This window comes from Stigmatopora argus, chromosome 15 (assembly GCF_051989625.1).
Source record: "Stigmatopora argus isolate UIUO_Sarg chromosome 15, RoL_Sarg_1.0, whole genome shotgun sequence".
NCBI classification, from domain to species: Eukaryota; Metazoa; Chordata; class Actinopteri; order Syngnathiformes; family Syngnathidae; genus Stigmatopora; species Stigmatopora argus.
This window is the reverse complement of record NC_135401.1, coordinates 5,599,926-5,618,735: the sequence shown is the minus strand read 5'-3', so window position 1 is coordinate 5,618,735 and position 18,810 is coordinate 5,599,926. Positions and strand designations below refer to the sequence as shown.

At 40.2% G+C, this 18,810-nt stretch overlaps 1 protein-coding gene across 1 annotated transcript; it reads right to left on the bottom strand.

Moving 5' to 3' along the window:
- Window positions 1–810: 810 nt before the first annotated feature.
- Window positions 811–17,494, bottom strand: asap3 (ArfGAP with SH3 domain, ankyrin repeat and PH domain 3). The gene is made up of 26 exons (XM_077620820.1): window positions 17,170–17,494; window positions 14,403–14,475; window positions 13,235–13,380; window positions 12,138–12,212; window positions 11,407–11,456; window positions 11,083–11,200; window positions 10,317–10,402; window positions 9,967–10,042; window positions 8,496–8,582; window positions 8,262–8,371; window positions 7,815–7,884; window positions 7,611–7,698; window positions 7,012–7,060; window positions 6,216–6,382; window positions 5,890–6,023; window positions 5,182–5,273; window positions 4,932–5,112; window positions 4,627–4,712; window positions 4,357–4,472; window positions 4,211–4,278; window positions 4,000–4,107; window positions 3,659–3,872; window positions 3,289–3,562; window positions 2,796–3,003; window positions 2,209–2,340; window positions 811–2,069 (listed from the first exon to the last, which is right to left on the bottom strand). The coding sequence occupies exons 1-26, from the start codon at window positions 17,293–17,295 to the stop codon at window positions 1,995–1,997; spliced, it is 3,009 nt and encodes a 1,002-aa protein (XP_077476946.1). The 5' UTR covers window positions 17,296–17,494; the 3' UTR covers window positions 811–1,994.
- Between the last annotated feature and the right edge of the window lie 1,316 nt (window positions 17,495–18,810).

Below are 18,810 nucleotides of genomic sequence, written 5' to 3'. Positions count from 1 at the left end.
GCACAGCATCCCACTGTGTGTTGCACATATTTTAACACAACAAATCCACAAGGAGTGTGCGCATCACTTACGGTGCGGCCACACTGTTTTGCATATTTGGGCGTATTACATAAGTGACAGGTCAGACTGTTATTGCGATGGACCCCGGCTCTGCAGCTGCCAAGCAACAGAAATGCTTGGTGAGGAGGGTTAGGCATGATGGGAATATTAAAGAGGCAAATGCAACTCTCAGATTGACTAAATACATTGGATTTGATGGCATGTCTGGTACTTTTGAAATAATGGATCAAAATTACATGGCACTTGATTGATTACATTAATTTCCACAGTTAAAGCTGCAAGTGTTAACAGTATATTAAGATATACAGTATCAATTTAAAATCTCTTTAAAGTTCCTTATACTTCCCTATTGTTGTGAATACGGGTAAGTTTTCCTGTTGTTCCTGCATCCAGACGTCAGAAAAAAAAATGCTATATGTAAGATATAGTACAACCTTTTATTGGAATGTAATTTCGAGATCACCAATGCCTTTCCTAGTTTAAAAGCATTCAAGCAAGTTCATTTGACTTCAACATGCCGTGCGTTACACATCGATCACAAGAAAAGGAGAAGCACTGCATGTTTTCAATGCACGCAGCCGTCAGCTATGCTAAATAATTGAACCGATTCTCACTTGTATCGAAAGAACAGAAGCACTTAGCAACTTTGTTCTCTGAGCTTCTGCTCTACTTTTGTCTGGTACAGAACGATGAAAGTCAACTTGCACTCCTTCAGCAACAATATGGTTATAAATAACACTAATACAAAGAAACACTATAATTGGTATTTATTGACCGATGCAGCAGACCTGCACTGTATTGTACATCAAAATGTTCCTAAATATTTGATTAGAGGCCATACATACAACAGAGAATATTAACTCCTCCTTCAGTGTGCGTGTATCTCTAGTAAAGTGAAAAATTACTACATTAATGCCGTTTCAAATTGAACAATACTTTGCAAGTGAATCTAATTTTGTGGCATAGAAAGGGGTAACTATACACATACAGTACGTCGACGGGCATTTAAGACAAGTATTTACATTATCTAGCATGTACTGTAAATTCATACAGTAAGTTTTTTTAGTTATATGTCAGTATAAAAAAGTTATAAATTGCCATGACTATTTACGATATATACAGTAAGTGCAACTGTGCGTCTTTAATGTGCACACACTTCCAGTAATGATGTTTACTAATCACACAGCTCAAAATGTGCCTGAGTCTGTATTTACAACGCACAGTTCCAATGACACAATTACAATATGTTTATGGGCTCAAGTGGTGCAATAGGGAAATTCTATGGATAATTTGCTAATAATTTGTCTATGAGTGAAATATCAAATCACGAGCATATAGATACTGTCTCAATACAATAACTACACAGGTGGACGTGACCTTGATTTGAACCCAGGACCCCAGAGCTGTGAGGCCGACGCGCTAACCACTCAATCCACCGGGCCGCCACTGTAAAACTTAACGACAAAAAAATTAAAATCAGAAATAGGGTTTAAATTGGAATTAAGTACTTGGAGCGCAAGTTTAAATCCTTCCATAATCCCTTACTAATTGTTTTTCCCTTTTTAAATTCCTAACAGCAGCTGACCTGTTGAGATAAAAGCATACATTTGCAAGGAATTATTGCCTTTAAAGTGCATTAAAAATGGATTCGCTCAAAAACAACAGAAATGCTTGTGTGACGAGACACGTACCTGTTATTAAAAATTAAAAGGAAAAAAGTTCAGCTTGGAGGAAATTAATAAAAGGTGGAAATTTTCTATTCCTGGTGTTGTATTACTTTGTCCAGTCCTTATTCGTGAATGTTCTGATTTGGCTTACTGTGTTCCAGTTTGAGTTCGGGCAAGCAAAATAGCCAATAGTCCACTTGGCCGGTGTCATGAAAGAATTCCAAACAAGCATCGAATGCTGGTTCAATTGGCCATTCACAAATGTGTTTAATCCGCCAATTTTTGGACGTAGTTTACAGGGAAGGTCCCGCTCCTGGAGGGCTCTCCTTCTATGTAACCGACCTGTAAAAATCGGAGGGTGGAGATCATGATTTAATATTTAATTTAAAACAGTGAATTATGAACTCAACCTTGATTTATTAGGTAAAGAAAATGAACTTTCAACATGGCTGGGTATGAAAGACATTGTAGTTGTACTTACCCACCAATGGGGGTCAGTAGACGCCGTGACCACGATGGTCTCATCTTTGAAAAAGCTCAGCTGCTCCGAATTGTCAGATCTGCCATCCACTAATGCCTTTACGCGTTTCTGATGGTGCCGGTTGCCTGAAACCTGACGGTTGAAAATAATCAAATAAGCATTTTTTTTTTAAAGGGTAAACGTACAAAAAAAAATTAGTGGTAACTCTACTAACCAAAGTCTTTACATACGAACTATTCAGGTTAGAAAATGCCTCATTTCTGTTGCTCAGAGGTGTTGGACCGATCTTTCACCAAATGTAACATAATTTATATAGTTAAGTTGTGTGTTGGTGTGCATGTGTATGTATGTTTTCTCAGCTGCCAAAGTTTGCTTCCACCTCTCTCCCTGACCCACTTCCAACATTTCTTCACTACGCACTCGCGCTTCCACCTGAATGGTAAATGTATTTGCATGTCTTATTCTTCTTAATGGCTTAATAAATAATTTTCTTCTCCTTTTTGTCTTCCTCATATATTTCAAAGGAGGTTTTTATCATTATTAAAAGGTTTGGTAATGGGAACCACATACAAAAAATTCACCATTACCATAGCATTTCGGCGTGGTCGCAGGACATGGGTAACGCCTGGTGAAGCGGTAGGAGTGGCAGAAACGGGTAGAGGACCAAGGCCAGCACAATTTCCACCTAAAGTACAATATTGCTCTTCATGGTTGCTGGTGGGAGACAACACAGCACACTTGCCCTGGTTGCATCCTCCACTGTTGGGGCGACGATAAGATGTAGTCTTTTCAGAACTGGAAAGAAAATTCGGTATATTAAAGTTGAAAACGAACTCGGATTATATACTGTATTTAGGTAGTCACAACTAATTGTGACCTTTTGAAAAAGCATTGAGGAAATGTCATGCCTTAAAAATTTAGACAAAGGGTTAGTGGCAACGGGCCAATTTTTGTAGTAGAGTATGGATTTGACTTTTAAAAAATGGGTAAAAGTAAAGTATTATCTTAAAAATCTGTCTTCCAAAAAGGAACAAAAAAGTACTCCCCAACTCAAATAAAATGTATTAAGCCTGAATATACCTGACAGGCCCAATGTGGTTGTTGGAGGACGGGGCAGCGCTTTGCGTGGGGGACCCAATGCCGGTTTGCACTTCAGCTGAATTTCTCTGAGTCCTCAGCACGCTTGCCTTGTGTGCTTTTCCACCCGGGGCCTGATTCTCCATGCTGGGTGATGGAGGGCTCTGTTTGGCTTGCGCCTGGGAAGCAGGCGTGTTGGCGGATGGGTTTGAAGCGCGTCGGGGAGGGGGAGCGTTCACGTCGGGCATTGAGACCGAGAGCTGAGGGTCGGAGCGGCCTGAGTGGACGAATGGAGAAGGGATGCTCAGCGTTTCAACTCTTGCTTATAGCTTCTTTAGTTTCATGACCACTTTTCATTCATGTTGCCTTTTACCTTTTGGGATAGATTTAGCAGGAAGTGGTGGTGGCACACCTGCGCCAGAGGGAGCGCCGTTGGCCGGGGGATTTCGGTAGAGGAACTCGAGGTTCTCGTAGGTCTGACAAGGTCTGCTGGCTGGACTACCACCGGCGCTGCTCACAACACTCCAGCGGGCTCCCACTCCTCCATTGGAGGACACAGGAGAACGGTTCTTTGGTAGTGGGCTCACCTGAGAGGAGGGGAAAAAAACCCTCTTGATTTACACCCTAGTTTGGACACCCATTCTCTACGCTTTAGGAGAATTTATTCAACTATGCACATTGGCTAACAGAGAGAGAACATGACGGTGTTTTTACCCTGTCGTCCAGGTCGTCCTCGCTGTCATAGATCTCCTGAGCCTGAGTGTCCCACATGAACTCGACGTGAATCTGAGAATTAAACTTCCCATTGTGTGCCAGCTCCAACTATGTTATTAATCACACAAACAAACAATGTCAAAATTCTGGTTTGTCATCATTGGCCATGTGAAATTCATTCATCTAAAAATCTCATGATGTCATGTCTCACCAGCTCAACACATTGTGTGTGCTGCAACCTTCTGGCAATATCAAGGGCGGTTTCTCCTGCAGCATTCACTAAACATAACACATGATGAAAAAAAATAAACATTTTAGTTATCAAGTCTTTGACTGACAACAAGCAGGAATTGCTACCAATGTGAAGAGTGGCCTTGGCTTTAAGAAGTAACTTAAGCGACTCGGGCTTGTGATGGAGGACGCTGTAGTGCAGAGCCGTGTTGCCTTCTGATGTCCTTTTCTCCAGGCAATTGCTGTCAAGTGAAGAAAAACAATGAGGGTTCATTCAATCGAGCTTTTCTTCTTTTTTTTTTTAAACTACAGACAACAGGATGTGTGACATCATGGTAAAAAGGTCGACTCGGATATGAATCATGACATTATGCACTGCTTGTGTTTATTTCAAACCTGTTTTGACACAGGAAGTCCACAATGGCCAGAGAGCTTCTTTCTTCGAGGCGCACGGCCAAATGCAGTGAGGTTTCTTTCAGACCCTTCACAAGAATAAAAACAGGAAACATACAAGAGTGACATGTGAGTCCTATTAAACACTTTATATGCTGATCTAGATTCAGTTTATTACTTCAATCTGCCTGCCTGCATTAGGAGTATATCAAAGTATGAGCTCTTAATAATTTGAATGATCTGAGGTAAGATTTACAGTACTTGAAGTGGCAATTTGAAATCTTAACGCTGGTTTAAAATATCCTCACCTGTCCGTCAGGCATGGACAGCGGTTTGGTGAGGTCCGCCCCTTCGGCGAAGAGCTGCAGCAAAGACGTCAGGTCTCGACTCTTGACGGCATCGCACAGCTGGCCGGGTTCCGTCGTCTCCCTTCGCAGGACGTAGCGCCGCTCAGCGTATTTAGCGACAATGTATTCCTTTCTGGCATTCCTGAAAGAGGATGTTTAATTCAAGGGTGAAGATGTCCCATTAATGATAATCATTAATAACAGGACTCACATGTCACTCTGTGGCAAAGGTTTGATAGCATCACTTGGAAGACCCGCCTCCATGATGTCGTTGAATCTTGTGTTGCCAATGCTGACAGGTAACTGTCAAATAAATGCACACAAAAATAATGCTCACATTGTGTGATTGAGGTTTATTTCCTTCTATTTATTGATGGTAATTTTGGTCAGAAGCAGAGGGAAATGTTTGAAAATGAATCTTTATGAATGTTTGCATGAATTCAGTATCACTTAGAATGCTTGTTTTTTTCTCTCTCAAATAATTACATTCCGATGGTCTTATGATTGGCTTTTATTTGCGTACAGCTGCACTTGCTTTAAAAGGACGGATATTAGTACTGTAGGAGCTCTTTTCAAGTTGCTATTCATTAGTGAAAGGAAAATACGTAAAATTGTGCAAGCCTGAGGATGTTTTTGGTGCCTGTTTTAGTCCCTACAATGGCAAAATGAGACCTTATTTCACTGTGAAACACAACAATGCCAATCAATTTGTTTGTTTTCGTGACTGATGTCTCCTGATGTTAGAATTGCCGTGAGTGATGGCACAATCATAGTAGACACACATTTACCCGTGTGTCACCAAATGTGTCATGTAATATTTTTGGCCCTGGATTATTCCGAGTTATGTTGTTTAATTTTAATTTGCATTGAACGTGGCAAGTATATACGTAGTGTCATCGCGGCAAATTCGCATGGTTACCAGTAACTCAGATGTGCTCAGCAGGTCCAGGGTCAGTGACTGGATCCTGGAGTAGTGGACCCCCAGTTCTCTGTGGATTCCAGAGCACTCAATGCACGTCAGGATTCCGAGATTAGTAGACAGCCATGTTGGATCTATGACAAAAATGAAGAGTCAACACTCAAGTTGAAACAAGACAAACTTTCATCCATAAAGAAGGAAATATTTTTGTTGTCTTAACAGGTGAAACATCTTAATGAACAGTACCGCCTACCTGATTTTTTTTATATCCTGAATCTTACAAATAAAAAAAACTAAATGAATCATTGGAATGTAGGTGTCCTGACCTGGGGCACCGCAGTCAGCGCAAGCCTCGTTGCCAGGCATTTGCCGCAGTTCGCCAATGATGGCTCTTGATAGGTCCTGTAGACCACTGTCCTGGAGATGAAGCTGGTCTCCTCCTAGTGCTGTGTTCAGAGCCTCTTCCTTGCTGTTTTGGAGTACTGACACCCAGCTGACCAACACACACACATACGAGAAAAATGTCATGTATATTCACTTAGCACCATGAATTTTGGTAGTAAAATATATCATTTTTAGGCCTAGGTCTTGCCCAAAAAAACAAAACAAATGGAAAGTCTAACATTTCTGGTTGCAAGTGGCCATTTAGATACAGGTGATGTTTATGGCAGATGGGTGGGTGGTTTCAGGCATGAATTTTGATTACTCTTCATGAAACTTGAAATATATTTCACCCTAACATGATTTATTCCCACTCTGAAATCAAAACATACAATGATTCCTTGCATAGTCAGCACAGAGGGAATTCCACCCAACACCATCTGGACAAAAGTGGTCTTTTTAATAATGCTTTCCCTTCCTTTTCAATCTTCCTGTCATTGTTGTACAGATCAAGTTAAACCGCAGTCATCTCTCATGAGATGTAGTGCAATAAACATCGCCTTTATGACATTGTAAAGGCAGGCTGTAAATGTTGGTTTCAGTTCTCCGTTTTTATTGTTCATATCCTCGAATTTCGTCACACAGCTAAAATGAAATTTAATAGGGCATGACATGCAGTGACCTGCAGCGCAGTGAGGGAGCAATAGGGAGACAAATTTGAAGGCACAATCTAATTCTTACATCACACGTTCCTGCTCGTCTTCTGTCTGGAAATGGTATGTTCGGTTGTCTGTTAAAAATGAGAAACATTGATGAATAAGCTTTTTTTCCTGAAAATGGGGGTAAAACAGTTTAACTGGGAAAAAAGGGAGGTAACGCTTGATGAGAAATGAAAGTGAAAGTAGCACTTGATGAAAGTAAAGAAGTTGGCTCACAATATGTATGAATAATAGATAAAATTACTCTTATTCTAAACTTTATATCCACACATTCATACGTAAAAAAATTACATATGAATATCTTACCCAGACACTTACTCCTTACCCTGAGCGTTTGCTAGAATTATTTTAAAAAGTTAAAAAGTAAATCAAAAAAATGAATGAACCAAATGAAAATAAACAGTTAATGATAACAACATATATTTACTACAACTACATAAACAAATAAATCATATTAGTATTAAGGAATTAATAGTAGAAAATGTCACAGGCTTTTTTTTTCTCCAAAGAATTCAGACTTCTTTTGTTACTTTACTATTGTTTTGTTGGAAAAGCATGAAAATCATCAGAATGTCAAGAATGTGAAGAAAGTCAGGGTAAAGGGTCAAAGATAAAACTCACGAGTAACCAAGTCAAATGCTCTGCGGTCCTCTGGGTTCGGTCGCACCTGACAGGTCAAGAGGTTTAGCTTGGCAGGTGGTCGATTGATCTGGACAAACACAATTTTTCTTTACATCTCCATCACTATTATGTGCACTGAATGTCACCGGTACAGGAACAATAAAGGCCTTTTCTGTTGTATTTTGTTCTCTAATTGGTCCTCACCGTACTATGAGAGATGGTTAAACATCCAAATTTGACTCCACATTTCCTCTTCTGCCACACTTTTCTGATCCTGTAAGGAAAACAAATGAAAGCCAGCCTTATTTTCAACTCGCACTATTCAAACCTAAAAAAATAAATATTACAAACATGAAAAGCCCTGGTGGACATGTTCTTTGTATTACATGCGCACGCATGCACAAGTTTGTGTGCCAAAAAGCTGGGTCCACTCAACAAAACCACTTAGCCCAAAAAGTTAGAGGGGCCCCAGTTTGAATCTTCATGTCAGGATAATGGAAACCATCTGCGGGGGGGGAAGACCAAGTACGACACTCCCCTTTACCATCCCCCCATCATCCACAGCCTTTGTCTTCTTACATATATTCGTGTCTGTCCTCCAGCATTTATTCAACGGAAGATAAAGTTCACACGAGGTTATCTTTCACTCACCCATCACTCTTTTTCAGCAAGAAACCAGACTTCTCCGTCCCGTACTGCTTGTTGCCCTGCGGCTGGTGGATGCTGTAGCCATTGCCAGAGTTCTTCCTGTTTAGGTATTCCTGGCCCACACAAAAATACATAAATGCCAACGTTTTCATCATGAAGAAGAGAGTTATTTCAAGTTTGGAAAAAAATCAAGCCATATTTAGTCTGAAGAATGTATAGGGATGATTGAAAATGTACCTCTTTGCCATCCACTTGAAGCAGCAAGCGAAGAGAATCTCTCAGCTGAGTCAGCTTTCTGACTTCTTCGTCCTGGTCTAGTCGTACCTACCGTAAAATCAAAAGTTTCAGAAATCATCAGCAAATCAAAAAAAAGCTTGTTAGAGATCCTGAGAAATGTTCTAGCATTTCCTGGCATGTGGTTTTCATGCAGAACTAGAATCCAACGTTTAATTAATGTCCTTTAAAACATGAACTGCCACATTATCAACATTTAATTAACAATATATTTCAACCACAAACTGCCCCAATATCAATGTCTATTCAACATTTAATTAACATCGTGCTTCAACTCCAAAGTCACAATGTCAGCATTTAATTAAAGTTTTTCCAACCATGAATTGACATATCAAAATTTCATCAACTTTGTGTCACAACCATGAACTGAGAAAATATCAAAGCTTAATCAACCTAGCGTCTTAACCAATACCTATCAAAATAGCAACGTTTATCCAACATTTAATAAGGCTGAGTTTAAATCTTGACCTGACACAATGTCAACCTTTATCACAGACCACAAGAGAGGGATGTTCAGATACATAGCTCAGCAGTTTAGAGGTGTGTTCCAGTCCCAGTAACGCGCAGCTCACACACAGAACTAGGGTGTGTCTACCCTCAGAGGCCCTACTCCCAAAATAAAAAAAATAAAAAATAACACAGGCAACAATAAAGGGAGTCGACTAGAGAGCAATGTGATTTCATTCAACTGAAACACATCAGCACTTTTCCCAAGAACGATGCCGTCAACTGACATAACTACGTGTATGAGCTAAAGCCTGATCAACCAGTGATTCCAAACCAGAAAAACGTGTAACCTAACGTTTTTGCTCAGGACTAAGGCAGGTTCAAGCAGAGCAAAACAAGTCGGGAGTGTTCGGAAGGAAAGTTTGACGGAAGCTTTGGTTTTCACCACGTGCTAACAGGGGAAATATGTCTTCGAATAACAGTTTCTGCTTGTGCTTGCAGAGGAAACGTTTGACTTGATGTGAAAAAGAAACAGTGGAAACAGCTCAGTTTGAGGTTCTAAAAGTATTTTGCGGCAACAGAAAAAAACATTCTGACATTCAAATTGTGTGACTGCTGAGACAAGGCTTTATTATCCCCATTTTTATCCATTGACTGGGCAAAAGTGAGGTTCTTTAATGTAATTTAAATTTTTAACACCTTTACTGCAACACAACTGCAAGCGAAGCACCATTTTCAATGAGATCAACCCAGTTTCCGAGTCCTAAGATCATTGGTTAAAAAAAAGTCATAATTGGTGCTACTCGTATCATAGGGACCACCGCAATATAATACCAAAAAGGCCCCCTTGTGTCATTTTTGTTATGATGAAAGATCATAGCACTAGAAAATCCCAATGCTGACCACAAGAAATGATGTGTTGTGCTCACCATCTTTACAAAAGCCACACAAAGAGACTGTTTATTACCGTGTGAACTGAGGAAGCCAGTTTCTCTACAAAGGGAGCAAGATTTTCTGCAGCTTTAAGCCCATCCTGAAAAAAACTGAGAGAAGAGGGGGGACATAAGGAAGAAGAAAGGCTGAGTCATAGTGTCACTTTAGTCCATAGGACATCACACGTTCACGCTTCAGACCATTGAAATAGTTCTAATTGGCAAAATGGCTAACCAACAGCAGAAAAACAATGGGCAAATCTAGTTTTTTTTTTTTTTTTTACACAAGGAAGAACACAAGATGAGTTGTTCCCAAAGCGCCCATCACCAAATATGATACTCGGCAGACAAATGGGAAGTACACAAGACAAAGAAAATGGCTGACTTGAGCTGGGCCTGGAAGAACTTTATGAGGCTCTGGAGGAGATCTGGACCTTGGCGCACTTTTAGTTCCTGGATCTTCAAAAGGTACTATAATCAGAAAAAACATGCATGTGTGTTGGTTTTATTTGCTGTTATATTCAATTGCAGTTATTTTCAGGTTTTACAATGTAAAATATATGCGTCATCATTAATGAAAACATAAGAGTAGTACTATTTGTCTGATCAAAAACAGCCTTTTCTGTTGAAAGATTATTTGAGATACGATTGTTTTCAATTATGACACAGTGCTGTGAAACTATGTTATCTTGAAACTTCATAAATCCATGCGTCCATTCACAAAGTTGGTTAAATCAGTCAAAAATCAACAGCACACATTTGTCTCTCTATAGTAAACACCCAGGCTATCTGCAAAATGACAACGCTCAGATTAAAGTTGTGCCAAGAAATCCTGATTTGATTACAGAATTTGTTTATTTCAGCCTCTACTGTTGCTCATTTAGGAAACCTACTTTTTGCATGCTCAAGTCCAGCTGTGCATTGCGCAAAAATCCCTCAGCCTTCAAAAACATAAAACAGCAAAAGTCCCCTTTGAATGACAACAATGCAGCCAACTGGAACCTAACCTGCCTCCTCCGCATATTTTTCCCATAAAACAAGTTGGAAAGCCTCATTTGGAAGCCTTTGAAAGGAAAAGAAGACCACCCATTTGGATGTGGCTTAAGACCACTTCAGGTATGTGCAAGGTGTTGTTTTTGCTGGCAACTCACCTCACACATCTGTAACTGGAAGGTCCTCCTTTCCCTCTCCATATCCTCCCCTGCGTCCGATCCCTCCGTCCGGATGACTTGCCTGCTTCTCTCCTTGCGCTCCTTCTCTAGTTTTGCTCTAATTTAGATTTAGAAGGACAGTTATAGCAAAATTAGTTAATTATCAATAATGTGAGTTTTAAACCAAGGGAACTAAGGTTAAACTCAGTAAGACTTGGAGGCACTTTTGGTATTTTATACCAGTTTTCTGTTCCATTTCGTGATAATACAAAATACATTTTATTAAATAGCTCATTATATGGAGAAGATATGCATAGTAATTACATTTTTAAGTCGTACTCCTTCCAGCTCCTCTCCATCTGTTTCTTCAGCTCCTGATGCAAAACACAATGGAATACACAAGTGTGACGTAAATAAATGGTACGGTGCAGGGTGTATTTGTGGTTCGGCTAATACATGACTCGCTTGCAATCTGGCTGAACCGGCTTCTGACAGCTACCTTTTCATCTGTTGTGTTAATAATAAACCGAGACAGTAGCTTATAGAAACATGAGACTACCTTTAACTTGTCTGTCGTCATAACGACTCAAATAGTCAAACAAAGAGCAGGGTATATTTGGTTGGAAGATGGGATACTACTTTTTTCCATTTGTCTGTATAAACATTTTTATATCTGTGCTGTATTAATGGGTCAGAATAAGGAAATGCAGTCAAAAACATTTGATGAAGGCCCAGTTAAATTGTGATGGTTGGGATTTACTCTTGCTGTCTGAATGAGTATTTTCATCAGGAGGAGATCATAAAATTAAAAAAATCGGTCTTAAAATATTACATTTTTTAAATCCAAATGATGTCAACTCGGAAAATGCCACTAACTCTGTCCAATCAATTTGTATCATGCATTGATTGTCTTTCTTTTCGTTAGAAGGATTACACTTCGATTTCCCACAGATATGTTGAGATCTCCGCATGTGTTCTTCTTCCAATAGAGGTCATTTAAATATAAGAGGGTTTAACATTTGTTTGTAGGCTTGTCCAGATAACTTTTCACTTACCAGTCTGCTGTCACGCAGCTCTGCTTTCAGCACATTTTCCAGAGGGAATGCCATGATGTTGTTGAGGTTCTGCACCTGGAACGTGTCAGTGCGCAAGACAAGCACAATATATCAGGTTTTCAACTCTCACTCTGTGTGTGCATGTGTGACAGGGTTACGAAGAGGGTCATTCGAGGTCATACGCAACAATAAAAGACACAGCAGGGCTCTAGACTGCTAGAAAGTTAGCATTTTAACCTTAAAAATTGAGTCAGTAGAAAGTTTTTTTCTACTTACAACTTCATTGCACATCTATTTGGGTGGACATTTTTTTTAAAGCACGTATAGGTGTAAGTGAGGCATTAGTTGCCAATTGTTTGACTAAGAAAGTTGTTATTTCACCCAGCGTGCTATTTTTTTTGGAGGAGCGTTTAAGTAGACTTTTTTATTTGATGATAGAGCTAAAAGGAAACCCCCCGCTAACACAGTGAGAACATGCACACTCCACACAGGAATGTCGGAACCCACCAGGGATTGAACTCTCGATCTCAGAACTGTGAGGCGAAGTTGCTAACCCCTCTTTACAAATATGACTTTGAATCTAATACTGCAGTTTCATTTGAAAAAAATCATGAAATTGTAATAATGGCTAAAAGAAAACATTTGTTTTCAAAAAAATCATTCAGCCTTATTTGAAAAGTAGAAAATGAATGGAAACAAAAAAAATCTTTCCATGATCTTCTCATCGAGGCTGCACTGACACACATGAGCAAGGAAGTGTGCGTGATTGAGTGCTCTCGTGTGAGTTTTTGTTGCATCACTCATGGAGGTCTGCACTCAATTAAAATCACCATAGAAACTATCAGTGGGAGGCTTCCCTGTGGGGCAATCTCACTTTTGCATGTGCGCACACACACACTTACTTTTGCACACACACTTCTGTTTGAGCAATGAACTAATGGCAATGCTAACATCCGCGTAGTTAGAATGTATAGTAACCTATAGCTCGCCCGCCAACATGTTATCGAAGTGATTCATTTCTTCTCTAAACATAACCCATTTCTCTTTATTGGAATCATGCCAAGTAGCTATTACCCCTCCTTTGACTATTTCCTCACCAGATTCTTGAGCAGGGACGTGACTTCTCGGGTGAACACGGCCAGGTTGAGAAAGCCGGTGGAGACTTCATTGTTGTCTTGGCTCAGGTGGCTGTTGCCCAGCTTCTCCAAGACCTCTGTGTACTTCTCCTTGGCTTCCATGTGAGCTGCGAGAAGGAATATGGTATCATTCCATTACCAACTGTAGAAAAGAAGGCTGCTTGAAAGGGCTAATGAGGGATAGCCCATTTAAAAAGTGATAGATTCTTCTGATGAGATTTCTTTCGCCTGCTGGAGCCTATTAGGTTCCCCGCGGGCAAGAGTTTAATACTTTGGCGCCAACCAGCAGTGCGTGTGTAAAGTCGGCTCTAATACTGCCAAGGGCTCACTAAATTCTAAGCAAATTATTGCTGACCATGTGCATTGCCGTGCCCGCTTGCCCATAAACTCAGACACACAAAACAGCACACAATGATGGCAACATAAATGTAACACAGATGTGAACGTCTCATTAAAGCAAAATTCAAATCTCCCCAAAATTCAAAATCCTGTATTTGATTACAGCTGTTATGTGATCAGCCCGCAGCATATTTGCGAAAAACAACCATGTATCCCCGTCTACATTTTCTGAGTGCAGTTATCATGCTCATGAACTGTAGAACCGTACAATAAGTGCATGTTTTTAACAAATGTGAGCCAGCGTGCAGTGCATTGAGGGGGGAAATGAAGGGGTTGGTGACTCAGAGTGTTGATGTACGATTCCCATCGGGAATGATTAAAGACCGAATGGTAGAAGGCGGGTGCTTACGAGCAACCGTCTCTCCGCCTACACTGTATGCTAGCCAGAATTATGGGCAGCAGATTTCTGACTCACTCATTTCTGGGTCACAATAGGAAGAACGTCAAGCATACACTTCTTTGGAGCTGGTACAAGTTTCTCAATGACACACACGCACATGCAGAACCATGACAGACTGCTGAGGGGAGGAATCACACATCATTTACACAAAGGCCCCAGGATACACGTAGGCACAATCATGCATAATTTTTACAATGACTATGTCGACTCGATAATCATACAAATTAAACTTGACCCAATTTAACTGTCCCAAGAAGCATATAGTATATGTACTACATACACACAAAACATCTTTTATTAAAACTATACAACTAATACACAGACACTTACTGATTCCGGAGTTGTGGATGTCTCTGATGATCTTCTTCATCTTTTGTAGACTCAGGTGATCCATTTCCAGACACTGTGGAAACAATAATGTTAAATTATTGTTCTTCAAGTGACCCTTTTGGAAGTACAGATCGAACTTACAAATATGTTAAGCACCATGACCAAACTAGTATGTTCAGCTGAAACAACATTTCCCTATTGAGTTAAGGGAAGGAACGGGAGGAGAAGAATGTGTCAGTTATTAATCTTCACACTTGTGTCCTTCCAGCACCGCGATTTTCCCAAACAAACAAGGGGCTTCCTGGCTTAAAAACAATCCCATAGGCTGAAAAATGGATTCTGTCCACCTTTATGGCGTGTGGGGAAAAGCAAGATGAATTGAGGTTTGCACAGACAGTGTGAAAAGGGCTTACTTACATCCTGGACCCCGGGGAGTCTACCCTAGGAGAAGCTAGAGGACCCTGAGGCTACAGCACGAAAATTAGAGTCCGGATGAATGTTGTGTTTACATTTAGACTGTCAGGTTTCCATAGAGTGCCTCTCAGAACATGACTTGGCGCAAGTTGATACTGTGTAACCTTAGATGACTCTTTGAGGTGTTTTTTTACTTGCAATTTCTAAAGGAATTTCAATAGTTTCAGATATGTATACAAAGAGTCCTTGGTATTCTAACACTTTGGAGTATACATCATAAGGCCAAATGAAAGGTTTGCTTCCAGCCTTGTCAGCCATCACACATTGGTAGCTCACACAGTTTAGATGGCCAGTGTGCAAGTGTTTTCTTCTAAACAAAGCCTCCACGAGTTTGTTTACTGGATCAAATACAGACTTTACCACCCATCCAGACACGAGGTACTACTCAACTTCTACACATTACCAGAAAAAGCTTTAATGAAGCAGAAATTCAGACCGCACTGACTGTGTTGTTAGGTGGTATCGTTAACACGCCTTTGCCTATTTTTGGTTATACATTCACTCCCACCTCTCAACAAGCCAGAAACCCTCAAGCGAGGTCCGCTAATTAAAAGGATGACTGCATGTTGTGAAAACTGACTCATTGAATGGGAAAGTTGGGAAAGTGATTAAAGATGAGCATGGAGACACGTCTGTTGGTGGTAGAGCCTAATAACAGTGACAAGAAACCATATAGTGTTAATAGTTTGGTTGAAATACACGTGGGTAAACACTCAATAATTCCCATTACGTTGCCGTGCAATATGAAATAAATATAATAATCATCTGAAGACATCATCACCATTGGCAAGCAGACTACTTTTGATGTAAATTAAGCTCACGTGGCCATTTACAAAAATATGTTGGATGAACATAACCCAAGTTAACAAGTTTTCAATGTCTACAACATTTTCATAATATTTGCATAAAATGAGAAATGGGTTAACACAAGTTTTTTTCTAAATAGAAAAAAGGTATTTTGTACTCTTGCACATGCACTATGCATAGTCAGAGTGGGTTCACAAGCAAGTGTAATATTTCATCCCCTAATAGGCGATCTGTATGTTGAAAGCTTGATGACGCACTTGCAAAAACTACGTTTTGCACTATATGCAGGATTTCAACACAGTTATATGAATGAATAAGCTATCTCATGCAGTAAGCAGGCTAATGCATGTGGGGTAAGAAGAAGGGGAAAGGAATTGCCTAACCCAGCAAACCACAATTACGTCCACATGTTACCCCTTTTCCCATTAATCATTTCCTAAACTAAATACACCCACTATATAGAAGATCACAGCTTCAACATACAATATGTACCCTTGAGCTGCTATTTTTATGGCCATTAAAAGTGTAGTGTACTGATAAAGTGAACAAGATTGAACACCATAACATTTGCGGTGATGTTCTTAACCACACACCAGCACAACAGTGATGTCCAAAATCTTTTAGAGTTGACTTCTTGTTTTGCATAAAATAGAGCAGGAAGGACTAACTGGTGTGGATTATTTGTTTTATGGCAAAGTTCACGGCAGCCTCCCCGAGTCTCTTCCTCTGCCTGAAAAGCTTCATTTGAAATGTGTGGGGAATCTAAAACACCCTAAAAAATACAATAAGAGCACGATGAAAACCGGCATGTTTTGTAAACATCCAAAACAATTCCACGTCTCCAATGAAGTGAACTTAAACCACAATCCTAAATATATTAAAAAATACTAATCAATATATCAAGTACACTCAATGTATCAAAATATAATGCACATTGTGCAAATGATCTAACCAAAAATAAACCTAATCCAATGTTTTGCTTAAAAAAGATGACCTCCATAGTAAACAAAGCCACTTTGAAATAGACTGAACACAGAATTATCATTGCCATATCTTTTTGTGAACAATTTAATCTCCACATGCACTTTTTGAACATCCAATTCTGTTCAGTTTCTTGTTTTTTTAAGATACACGTAAGTCCTCGATGGCCTATCTTGTAAAACAATGAGATTTTTTTTCAATTACTTAAATGCACCAAACATGCAAGCTTTGTAAACATCATAGGTAAATTGTTTGTCACCATAACAATAAACATTATGTTTTTTTTAGCAAAACACAAATCAAACTGCCTTTAGGTCTGCTTAAATGTACGTTTAGTATAACAAACACACATTAGATTGGGTTGTAAGAGAAATAAACATGGCAATACAGTAAGTAGGGCAGCAGTCTAAAGGTGAGCGTTGCACGGAAGTCCAACACCAATCACGCCGCAGGTAAAGCCCTTTCCCCGGCTATCCCTCCCCGCTTGCCTCGGTCGACCACTCACCTCTTCCACGGAGGACACGGTGCTACGACAGTCGCTCATTTTGGCTTGAAAGGTGGACGTGGCCGGTGACGAAAGATCCTCGTTGGTCAGGACCACAAAGTCCGATATGCTGATTCTCTCCGGCATGTTTTCCTCGAAAGTTGGCCCGAACAAAAACGAACACAATTCAAATCTCCGCGTTTAGGGAAACAACCTCAAAGTCAAGCGCAGGCAATTAGTTTCCATTGGAAGCCAGAAAGTATCCCCAAAAAGTGTCCTGAAGCTGGGGGAGAAAAGCGTGTGTGCTGGATAGTCCTTAACGCTGACGCTATTGTGCGCCACAGTCAGTGGGGTGAGGAGGAGGAGGGGGAGGAGGAGGAGGAAGAGGGAGAGGAGAAAGGGGGGAGGAAGTAAAGAAGCGAATGGAATCGTCACGTGGCAATGTTTTTGTGACACTCCAACTTCCCAAGTCCATTCTCACCTCTCACCTCAGTATAAAAGCCATTGAATCTGTGTTTTTTTTATTGGGGTGTCCATCAGGGGTGCTGGAGCCTATCCTAGACAACGACAGGCCCCAGGCCGGGGACACCGGAGTACCCGGAGAAAACCCACCGGGGAAAACATGCAAATTCCACACACTGAAGACCGACCTGGATCGAACCCACAACCCCAGAACTGCTAGGCCCACGCTCTAATCACTCATCCATCAGGCCATCCACTTCTGAGTTTATTTTGATGTAAATTATACTAGACTTTCTAGGAATTCATATATTAGATACGTATTAAATACATATATTAGATACAATTTAGATTTTTTTGTCAACTATCCATGCATTAGAGAGCTATACCTTTTTTTCTTAAAAAAACATAACCTTATAATGATAAAAAAATATATATTTTTAGTGCAATAGCAAATATAGCTTTTGCCTATTTATTACCCCTAAAGGCAATTTTTTTTTTACTCATAGTGGTGTATAATCTTACCTCCTGCGAGGAGGCGTGGCACTGGAAAAGACGAATGAGGCCCACCTCTGTCATCAGTCGCTCGGAGGTGAAACATCTTTTTTGTCCTGGTGTCTCTTCTTAATGTCTCACCTCAATAAACTTGTGTGGCCAGAAACTTTTCATACAAAATTGTATTTTCCATGGGAGTCATTCTTCCAATTATGTAACCAACAATACAATCCCCCCCAAAAACATTTTGAAGTTGCTACAGAAACACATTTAAGTCATGGAAACATTTCAACTAACTTTCACTCATTCCTGACCCGACCCAAAAAGAAGGCAAAAAACTGACACTGCTGCTCTGTTTACATATAAATGGACAAACACCTTCTTGTGCCGCTTGTCCCTTGGTTGGCAATGAAGGCCTCTGCATGTGCGCCATTGTGTATGTTTACACACTGCCTAATGTGTGGGCCAACACAAACATGCCTGATGTCGGTCGGCCATGTGCTTTATTATGACGCGCGATACACTCACACTCTATTTATCATTAGGGCGCACTTACAAGTCCAAACCAGAAACACATTTAACAGAACTTTCTCTATACTCTGCTGTTCTGTAAAGGAATTGTTCATTACAAGCAGTGCAAGTGATTAGCCAATAGTCCTTTGATGGCCAGTTAAGTAATACACACAATAAAAAAGTGCCTAGTTTTAC